Source organism: Balearica regulorum, chromosome 10 (assembly GCF_011004875.1).
Source record: "Balearica regulorum gibbericeps isolate bBalReg1 chromosome 10, bBalReg1.pri, whole genome shotgun sequence".
NCBI lineage: Eukaryota > Metazoa > Chordata > Aves > Gruiformes > Gruidae > Balearica > Balearica regulorum.
The window spans coordinates 4,847,436-4,857,089 of record NC_046193.1 but is presented as its reverse complement, the minus strand read 5'-3'; the positions used below and the strand labels follow the sequence as shown (position 1 = coordinate 4,857,089).

The window sequence follows — 9,654 nt, the reverse complement described above, 5'->3', positions numbered from 1 at the left end:
CCCCCCCCCCATAAACGCTGCTGCGCCCATACCGTACAAAACTGGGGTTTATTTACAGCGGAAGAGGGTGCAGGCAGCGGCGGGCAGGGCTAAATGTAGCCGATAACGTCGTTGCAGATGATGGGCTGGCGGCTGCGGCTGTTCATGAGGGCGGTGAAGCGGTGGAAGTCCGTGGCCAGCTGGGCAATGTTGCTGTGGGACTGGTGGAAGCAGGCACCCTTGGGCTGTCCCCCCAGCCCCAGCGGGCAGGAGAAACGCTTGGTGGCATCGCGGCTCCCCGGCCGGGCGCTCTCAGCACCCCGGGGCCGGGCCATGTTGGCCAGTTTACGGCGTACGTTGCCCGAGAGGCTGAGCAGGAAGGCAGGGGGCTTGGCCAGACGGCGGGAGGGCTCGGTAGGGTTTCGGCACCGAGGTTCGGCGCCCACCTCGGGCAGGTCCATCCAGTTCTCCACCAGGTCGGCGAAGCAGTTGTCGCCCAGCACCAGGGGCTGCCGGTTCCGACTCTGCGACAGCAGTGCCACGGTCCAGTCCCGTGTGTCAGCTGGCTCCAGCACCCGCCACTGCTCCAGGCAGGCGTCCGAGGTGGATTTGGGGCGGGCGCGGCGGGCGGGGGCGGGCGGCGGGGCGGCGGGGCCGGCAGAGAGCCGGTGCGCCCGCTGGCAGGGTGGTGGGTGCCGACGCCGCACGGGCACCTCCTCTTCTCGCCACGTGCCCCCCGATGCCTCCGAGTACCCCGAGTCAAACTCCAGGCTGCGCTCGCTGGCCGGGGGGGAGCGGGCAGCCGGGCCCCCTCCGTCCTCCTCCTCGCCCCCGGGCTCCAGGCTGCAGGCCGAGTCTGCTGCCGAGCCGGGGCGAGGGGGACATGGGGGGCAGGAGGCCGGCCCGGGCGCCCCTCCGGGGTGGTGCAACACCTGCCGCGTGCCGTGCATGTGCGCCCGCTGCGCCGCCCCTGCCTCCCGCTGGCACCGCTGGGGAGAAAGGCCAGGTCACTGCAGCCGTCCCCACTCCCCCCCGGCCAACACCCCCAATCCCCTCCCCACCCCACCCCCCTGGCACCCTGCACCCCCCAGCACCGGCTCGGGGGGCCTGGCTCGCAGGGCCGGGCACGCAGCGGGGTGCGGGGAGCGGGACGCAGGTCCCAGCCTGCCTGCAGCCCCGGGCCCCGCTTTCCCGCAGCTCCTGCGCGGAGCCAGCCGGCGTGCAGCGGCATGTCGGGTGAGCAAGCAGGCACCCAGCCCCGGCCGTGCCTGCGGGAAATGACACAGGGCCACGGCACGTAGGAGCTGGGTACCCCGCTGCCTCCCCCCCTGCACCGGCCCCTCGATTCCCCCCCCCCGCACCGGTGAGACGGCAGCGGGACACCCCGTTGGCGGGACCCCGCTCCGCTGGCTGCAGCCCCGGGGTACCCACGGGTGCTGGGGTGGGGCGCTCCCTCCACGCGTTGGCAGGGCCACCCCCCCCCCAACCCTGTGCCCTCCAGCCGGGGACACCCCGGGTGCCGTCAGGGTGCAGCCAGGCCTGCGCCCAGAGCTGGGGCCCCCCCAAAGCGCTGGGGAGCGCAGGGTGCCGGCGCAGCAGGGGCCAAATGGAACGTGGCTGGGCGGGCGCTGGAAGGGGCGGCTGGCTCCCAAACCCGGCCGCTCCTCGCTCTTGAATTCCTATTGTCTGAACCCAAAAGCAGGGTGTTACGTCCGCTTTCCTTTCCGCGCCGGAGCCACGGGAAGCCGAGCGAGCAGGAGGGATCGCTCCCCCCCCCCCGGCCTGGTAAACCAGCCCCCTCCGGCCGGCCCTGACGGAGCTGCTGGCCACCCTGTCCCTGTCCCCGGCCCGCTCCCACCCTGTCCCTGTCCCCGGCCCGCTCTCACCCTGTCCCTGTCCCCGGCCCGCTCCCCACCCTGTCCCGCTCCCCGGCCCCCTCCCCGCTGGCCGGGACCCTCTCAGCCGGCCCCGCTGGCGACGTGCCACCGCTTCGAGCCGCCCCGTCCGGGCGCTGCCCGGGGACGCCGGCGCACCCCGCTGCGGGGAGCTGGGTAGGCGTGCGGCAGGCCCGGGGGAGCCGGCCCGGCCACCCTGTCACCGTCGGTCCCCTCGGGGCAGCCCAGGCGAGGGCGGCAGCTCCGGGGCGGCGGTGCCACCGGCACCCTGACGGCCGGACGCTGGGGCCCCCGGCCCCCCGCCGCCGCCCGTGTCCCGCCGGTCGCCCGCGTCCCACCGGATGCCCACGTCCCCCGCGCCGCCCTGGCCTTGCGCATGATGTCACGGCTCCGATGTCACTGGCAGCGCCCTGACATCACGGCGATGCCCGGGCGGCGCAGCGGGGCGCGGGCAGGGTGGCCCCGTCCCCTCCCGGTGCCCGCGGCGACACTCACCCGGTCGGCGCCGAGCTGGCCCGGGCAGGCGTCCGGGCGGGCGCTGTGCATGCCCGGCCCGGCCCCCGCTCCCGGCCCCCGCTCCCGGTCCCGCCGGTGCCGGTGGCGGAGCAGCAGCGGAGCGGAGCGCGGCGCAGCGCCCGGCCGTGCCCCGCCGCCTCCCGGCGCTGTCTGGGCGGCACCGCCCCGCCCCGCCGCAGCCAATGGGGCCGCCGTAACGTGAGCCCGGCCCGCACCGGCACCGGCACCGCCGCCCCGGGGCCCCGCCCCGCCCCGCCCCGCCGCCCCGGGGCCCCGCGTCGGGCACCACCCGGGCACCGCGGCACCGGGCACCGCCGGGCGAGGGTAGCGCCCGGGGAACCGGCCGGGCAGGGCAGGACCCGGGGCCGCGGTCGGCAGGACCCCAGCCCCGCGGGCACCGGGGGTCCCGGGGCCGGGAAGCCTCGGCGGGAAGGAGGGCAGCCCCGTTACAGGGCCCCGGCGGAGGCACCCGCGGCCACCGGGCTGCCGAATTGGCTTGAGTATTGGAGGAGGGAAAGGTGACCCCGGCCACAGGGGCCGCGCTCTGCCAGCGCTTATTAATTGGGAGCTAATAACCCTTAATAGGGATTCCGGGAGAAGCGGCTCTGGTTTGCAAATGAAGGAGAATACGGCCAAAAATTACCTCCCGGCTAATTTTCCCAGTTCCCGAGTGTGCTGCGTGGCGAGGCAGCGTGGTACGCCAGCGAAACCCCGCAGAGCATCGCTGCCCGCCTGCCCGCACCGGCCTGGGCATGGCGAGAGGCTGGGAGCAGAGGCGTGCAGGAGCTGGGTGCACCGGGGACGTGCCCCGTCCCTGCCCTGGGCCGCGATGGCCGGCGTGACGCTGGGCCGGGGTGGTGCCCAGCACCCCTGGCAACGGGCACCACCTTGTCCCAAACACCCAGCGAGCCATGGGCGTGCATGGACACCTCACCTTCTTCCTCCTCCTCAGCCTCCGTGCCCCGGGTAGGCGCTTCAGGCTCACAGAGTCGGGGGCACCCTTTGCCAGACCCTGGGTGGGGGACCGAGAGGAGGGGGACCGGGGACAGGGGACAGGCTGCCCCCGCTTGCCCCCACGTGCCTGGGGCTGGCCCCAGGATGGGCAGAGGGGCCGGCAGCTGCCTGGCTGGGTTCAGGCAAGGAGGGGGCACTGCTGGGGTATGGCCAGGGCATTGCAGGGGTGTCCTCAGGACATCGCTGGGGCATCCTCGGGGCATCACCAGGGCATTACTGGGCCATCTCGGGGCCATCGCTGGGACGTATCCGGGCATTGCGGGGGCGTCTCTGGAGCCTCCCCAGGGCATTGCCAAGGCACGCCCGGCAGGCTGGGGTGACACTCTCCTCTTTTCAGGGACTTTCGTCAGAGCAGCAGGTAAGAGCGGGGTGCCCTGGGCCTCACTGCGCCTGGCAGGGGGACGTGTGCCCACGTGGGTGCCCGGGTGCAGGAGCCGGGCTCCCTACAGACAGCCGGGCAAGCTGTCGGTGGCACCGGCCGGGTGTGAGGCTGGTCCCCGGGGTCTCCCACCAGCCCTGCCTGACCTGCCGCGGGTGGTGGCCCTGAGCGAGGATGCAGCGCCGGGCACCCTCGTGGCCAAGGTGACCGTGTCCTGCAGCAATGCGAGCGGCAGCCCCAACGTCACCCTGCGTGACATCGAGCCTGGCCACCCCTTCAACCCCGTTGCCGTCAGCGCCGACCCTGCGGCCGCCGCCACGTTTCAGGCAGAGGTGCGACTGGGGGACGGGGAGCGGGTCAGGAGCCCGCTGGCGCCCCACTGAGTGCGTGTCCCCACGGCAGGTGACGCTGCGTGCCGGTGCTGAGCTCGATGCCCACAGGGTGAACCAGTACACCCTGACCCTGCGGGCCGCCTGTCCCAGCGAGGAGGAGGTGGAAGAGCGGCTCTTTGTCCGGGTGACGATGGGGCAGGCACTGCGCTGTGACGTCCCCTTTGCCAGTGCGGGTAGGAGCTGGGGGGCAGTGGGGGCGGGGCGGTGGGGGCCGCGGGTGTCAGCCGGCACTTGGGCTTCCACGGCCGTGCTGTGCCATAGAGGGAGATGCGGTGTGGGTGCTGGCGGACGTCGCGCCCCGGACGCCCCTGTACGCGGTGCTGCTGCAGCCGCTTGGCGGGCTGACGGTGAGTGGTGTCTGCCGCGGGGGGCCCACAGCCCCCGCAAGCAGGAGCAGCCTTGGGGATGGCAGGACCCCGGGCGTGAGGGGGGCAAAGGGGTTCCCACCCTCCTCCCACTGCTGTTTTGTGCGCAGTTCAGGCTCCGAAACCACAACACGCCGCTCACCCTCACCCGCCATGGCCTGGTGCTGGCGCCTGCCAGCGGCTTCAACCGCAGCAAAGACGCCCAGGTGTGCAGCAGCGTCCCCGGGTTGTCACAGCCACCTCTCAGCCCGCCTGGGCTTAGCGCCTCGCTAGCACTGCACGCAGCAATCCACGTCCTGCTCCTCCCATCGGGCTCCCGTCTCCCCCCAGCCCCGGGACAGCTCCAGCCCTGTCCCTGTCCCCAGCTCCATCCCTGTCCCTGTCCCCAGCTCCATCCCCTTCTGCATCTCGAGTCCCATCCCAGTCCTCATCCCTGTCCCTATTCCCATCCCCAGTTCTGGCTGCAGCTCGTCCTCATCCCCATCTCCATTCCTGTTCCTGCTCCAAGCCCCATACTTGTCCCTGTCCCCATCCCCTTTCCTGCCTCTGTCCCTGTCCCTGTCCCTATTACTATCCTCATCCCCATCCCTACCTGTCTCCCCTACCCCTGTCTCCATCCCAACCCTGTCCCCATCCCTGTTCCCGGTGCCACTCGGGGCTGTCCCGCGGCCGCCCGGACACTGCCCCGCAGACGTTCAGGCTGGAGATCGAGGTGATGGACCGCCACGGACACAACTGCAGCGGGACCGTGAGGGTGGAGGTGCTGCCATCGCCCCGTCCCCGTGTCACCTTCCTGTGAGTGGGGCCGGGCTGGGCGGGGGGTGCTGGTGACGGCAGGCTATGCCACGCTGCCCGCCTGTGCCGCAGTGAGCCGCAGCGGGCTGTGACAGTGCCGGAGGGCACCGGACCCTTGGAGGCGATCACACAGGTCCATGCCAGCGGTGACAACGTCCGCTATGCCATCCTGGCTCCCACGGCGCCTGCGCTTTTCACCATTGATGAGGGTGAGCGGGGCAGCGGCGGTCCCCAGGGCCACCTTGTCCCCGTGCCTGTGCCCGGTGCGAGGCTGTGCCGTCTCCCACAGTGACGGGCAATATCCGCAGCACCCGCCAGCTGGAGGTAGCCCACGCACGCCTCCTCGTCCGGGCTTACAACGCACTGCATCCTGCCGACCACGACACCGCTACGCTAAATGTCACCGTGCAGGGGACGGAGCGGCGAGCGCCGAGCTGCATCCCAGCGATCTCCGTGTACAGTTCGGGGGGGAAAGTGGGGTGTGGGGAATGCTCCACCGTGCCTGGGACACAGGCAATGGGAGCTGAGCCGATGGCCACCCCACCGCAGGTCCCAGGTACCCGAGACGGTGTCCCCCGGCAGCACCCTGGTGACACTGAGGTGCACCGACCCCACTAGCACCGGGGGGAACCTGCACTATGCCCTTGAGGGGCCCCTCGCCTCCCGCTCCCGCTTCCGCATGGAGGGGCCACAGCTGCAGGTGAGTGGGGCCACAGGCAGAGCCAGGATCTGGGGGAGGTCAGCGGGATGGTGGGGACCTTCTGCACGTGCTGTCACACCAGGTCCTGCACTGGGGGTCCCCGGGGGTCTCTGCCCTCCCCAGGCCGGCCCGTTGCCCCTCGCACTCCGTCCTGCTCCCCTGGCATCGCAGCTTGGCGGGACACCCCAGCTTTGCGGGACACCCCGGCTCTGCCTGACACACACCCTCCTGGCTCGGCAGGTCAACACCACCCTGGACTACGACTCGGAGGCTGTGGCCACCATGGGCTTCCAGTTCACGGCCACCATCGTGGTGTCGGCGGGAGGGCAGCCCCTGCGGAGCAGTGAGTGCCTGTGCCCCTGGTTGCCCAGGGGGTGCAACAGGGGAGGTTGTAGGGGAGGTGGGAAAAGCCCCTTCCTGACCTCAAAAGTGGCAGGTCGAAAGGAAATGTTCCTCTGCCGCTGCCCCAGAGATGCCCGCTCTGGGGGGGTGCCACTGTCCCCGTGTCCCCCAGCCTGTCCGGGGGAGCACGTCCAGCCTGGTGCGGGCTGCGGGGCGGTGCCAGCGTGGCTGAGCCGCTTGTGCTGCACAGCCCGTGTACCCGTGCTCGTGACGGTGACGCCCGTCAATGAATTCACACCGGCGTGCCCCAACGGTGCCACCTTCACCGTGCTGGAGACAGCGGCTTTCGGCAGTGCCGTGGGGCGCGTGGCTGGCACCGACGGTGACTACCCACTGAACAGCCTTGAGTACAGCCTGGAGGGGAACCCCGGCCCCACGCAGCCCTTCTCCATTGACACGCACACCGGTGAGAGCTCAGCCCCTTCCCCAGTCCCCGCCACACCCCACGGCACCCATGGGTGCCCAGCAGCTCCCGCTGCCCCGCAGGTGAGATCCGCGTGGTGGGACCCCTCGACTTCCAGCGGCAGAAGAGCTACAGGCTGACGGTGCGGCTGACAGACACCCGCAATGACCTGGACCCGGCAAAGCGGCGGAGCCGGCTGTGTGATGTGGCCGTGCACGTGCAGGTGTGGGTGCAAGCCCAGCAGGTGAACCACAGTGGGTGCAAGCCGTGTGGGTGCCATACTGCCTCCCCCCTCTCCCGGCAGCCCGTGCTGGACCAGGCGCCGGTGTGTATCCCAGAGGTGCAGGAGCTGCGGATCACGGCCGGGTTGGGCAGCCGCCAGCCGGTCACCCGCCTGGCGTGCCAGGGCAGTCCCGATGGCGTCACACTGTCTTACGCCATCGCGGGAGGTGAGGAGCAGCCAAGCCACAGCACAACCCAGCCGCTCACCGTGGTGTGGCACTGAGCAAACTCTCTCGTCCAGGCAATGAGGATGGGCGCTTTCGGCTGGAGGGGAACACCCTCTTCTACCTCCCTGATGACCTACCTGAGCCCCGTACCTTCGTGCTGCTTGTGGAGGTGTGGAGCAGCCCCGGTGTCCCCCGCCGCAGCACTGTGGTGGCACTGGTGGTGCATGTCACGCCCCGGAGCACCCCGGTGCCACCCAGCACCACCACCCGGCGCACGGTGAGCAGAGCCCGCGGGCCAGGTGATGCTCCAGGGTCCGTCAGGCCCCCCGGCCCTCGCTTCCCCCCCTCACCCCACCGCCTCCACAGACGCTGCAGAAGGAGCCGCTGGTCGTCACACTGACGGAGGCGTCATGGGACCCGCCGGCCTGGTTCGTGGCCGTGCTGACCGTCTCCGGTGCCCTGCTGCTGGCCGCCCTGGGCTGCGTGGCCCGGAGCCTGCTGTGCAGGTGAGACCCGGCCCCATGGCACGGCACGGCACGGTGAGCAAGGCCAGGGGCTCATGGCTGCCTTCTGCTCCTCCTACAGCAACCGAGACCCTGGCAAGCCGCTTCTGGGCAAGAGGTGGGTGCTGGATGGCCAGGGTGGGCATATCGGCAGCGAGGGGTAGGCACAGGCTCCCGTAGCGTCCTCGCAGGCAGCCAGGGAGACGCAGCACATGGGGGGTGTTTAATGTACCCCACGTTTGGCTGCGGTCTGTGGGTCGCTGCACCAGGGATCCATCTCTGTCTCAGGGTGAGGGCGCAGCACTGACGGGAGCCATGGGTGCAGAGGCAGCGATTGGCTGGGGGACAGCCATGTCGGTGGCGGCGCTGGGGCAGAAAGTCTGCGGTGGGCAGGGTGGGACGGCACGGCGCTGGCGCTGCTGCCTGCCGCAGGGCTGGGTCCTGGTGCTGGGGCCACGGTGGCTCACCGGGGGAGCCCCGATTTGCTGGGGAAGGTGCCCTGGGAGGAGGTGAGCAGGCTGCACACCACCCCGGGAGGATGAACCAGGGGTGAGAGGCGGCGGACGGGAGAGCCTGAGGAAGCACTGGAGCCAGCTCAGCCTGTGCGGGGCGTCTGCACGGCAAGGAGGAGGCACGCAAGCCTGGGGGCAGGATAACAGCCGCCTCCAGCAGCATAACCACCCCAGGTGATGCACAGCGGGATCCATGGTCAGTGGTGAGGCTGGGGACGTGGTGCTTGGTGACACCAGGGCTGTAGTGACCGTGAAACAGAGAGACTTGGGCTGAGCCTTGCAGGCAGTGCTGGCATCGGGGGGATCTGGGGCCGCAGCTCCCCCAGCACGGCATCCTCTGAGCACAACGATGATGTGCACTGGCACGTGGGGAAACAAGCAGGCACGCTGCAGGCCAGCTTGCTGCTCTCGGGCATTGCTGAAAGGTGGTGGTGCTTAGGGGAGCACAGCCCCTGCTGCAACCCCCTTTGGCACCCAGGGCCGTGTCAGGGACACACGGGCTGGGTAAGGGGACGATCAGGTAGGTGGAAGTCAGTCGGGGCGATGAGCTCGACAGGACACAGCTGGCAATGCAAAGCCTGGCTGGCGACCCGCTCCCGGCAGCATCCCTCAGGTTAGAGGCTGGGGGCCCATCACCGACAGCATGCCCTCCCCTCTTCCCCTCTTCCCGCTGCAGCTCCCGGGATGTGGTGGAGCAGAAGGGTGGCGAGGAGGAGCCTGGCCACCCCCACACTGGCAGCCCGGTAAGTGTGTGCCATGGCGGCAAGGGCGGGGGTGGGCACCCTGGGGCCCCCAGCACCCTCTCCTGTCTCTCCTCTCACAGGGGCAGTTCGACGGCCGTGCCCAGGACCCACGTGAGTGCCCTGTCCCACAGCCCCTGCAGCCTTGGGCTGCATCCCTCAGGGCAGAGGGGTCTGGGGGATGGGAGACATGGGGACTGGGCAGCAATGCCCGGGCAGCACCCATGGGGCGAGGGCTGAGTGCTGCCTCCCATCCCAGGCACCGGCAGGGACTATCTCTTTAGCAGCGTGACTGGGGCACGGCGCTGGATCTGAGCAGCTTGACCCAACAAGGGACTCCCCACAACCCACAGCTCCCCGAGGTGTCAGCAGACACCCGGCACGGCCCTCAGGCCGGGAGGAGGAGGGAATCCCCCCTCCGTCGCTGAACCCGCTGCCCACAGGGTGCAGGCAGCCCCTGAGCCACCCTGGCCAGCACAGACCCAATAAATGGCGGCAGAGATTGCACCTGCCACCGTGATTGCCGCGAGGAGTGCCGTGGCCAAGCAGTCCTGCCGGTGGCTGTCCTGTTGTTGCTGTCATTAGTGCCGTCAGCAGGGATGTGGGTGGC

General features: G+C 70.6%; 2 protein-coding genes across 3 annotated transcripts; one reads left to right on the top strand and one right to left on the bottom strand.

Moving 5' to 3' along the window:
• Positions 1-29: 29 nt before the first annotated feature.
• INKA1 (inka box actin regulator 1) lies at positions 30-2,562 on the bottom strand. Its single transcript, XM_075762820.1, has 2 exons — positions 2,370-2,562; positions 30-968 (listed from the first exon to the last, which is right to left on the bottom strand). Exons 1-2 carry the CDS (start codon positions 2,418-2,420, stop codon positions 90-92), a joined length of 930 nt encoding a protein of 309 aa, XP_075618935.1. The 5' UTR covers positions 2,421-2,562; the 3' UTR covers positions 30-89.
• A 599-nt stretch (positions 2,563-3,161) lies between these two features.
• Positions 3,162-9,570, top strand: CDHR4 (cadherin related family member 4). Of its 2 annotated transcripts, XM_075762819.1 has the most exons (20): positions 3,162-3,356; positions 3,742-3,762; positions 3,919-4,115; positions 4,186-4,348; positions 4,437-4,522; positions 4,651-4,746; positions 5,232-5,335; positions 5,408-5,544; positions 5,625-5,790; positions 5,885-6,035; positions 6,276-6,378; positions 6,628-6,843; positions 6,924-7,063; positions 7,145-7,289; positions 7,364-7,566; positions 7,656-7,795; positions 7,875-7,910; positions 8,981-9,047; positions 9,128-9,158; positions 9,304-9,570. In XM_075762819.1, exons 1-20 carry the CDS (start codon positions 3,302-3,304, stop codon positions 9,357-9,359), a joined length of 2,313 nt encoding a protein of 770 aa, XP_075618934.1. In that variant the 5' UTR covers positions 3,162-3,301; the 3' UTR covers positions 9,360-9,570. The 2 variants fall into 2 exon arrangements, with proteins under 2 accessions (XP_075618934.1, XP_075618933.1); XM_075762818.1 differs by lacking the exon at positions 3,162-3,356 and having other exon boundaries at positions 3,392-3,762.
• The last annotated feature ends 84 nt before the right edge of the window (positions 9,571-9,654 follow it).

Bases quoted from the DNA above. Each gene is read 5' to 3' on its own strand.
- INKA1 (XM_075762820.1), bottom strand. From the start codon at position 2,420: ATGCACAGCGCCCGCCCGGACGCCTGCCCGGGCCAGCTCGGCGCCGAC. The intron at 969-2,369 runs GTGAGTGTCGCC...CTTTCTCCCCAG, and splicing joins GCCAGCTCGGCGCCGACCGG to CGGTGCCAGCGGGAGGCAGG.
- CDHR4 (XM_075762818.1), top strand. From the start codon at position 3,489: ATGGGCAGAGGGGCCGGCAGCTGCCTGGCTGGGTTCAGGCAAGGAGGG. The intron at 5,791-5,884 runs GTACAGTTCGGG...ACCCCACCGCAG, and splicing joins TGCATCCCAGCGATCTCCGT to GTCCCAGGTACCCGAGACGG. The intron at 7,290-7,363 runs GTGAGGAGCAGC...TCTCTCGTCCAG, and splicing joins GTCTTACGCCATCGCGGGAG to GCAATGAGGATGGGCGCTTT.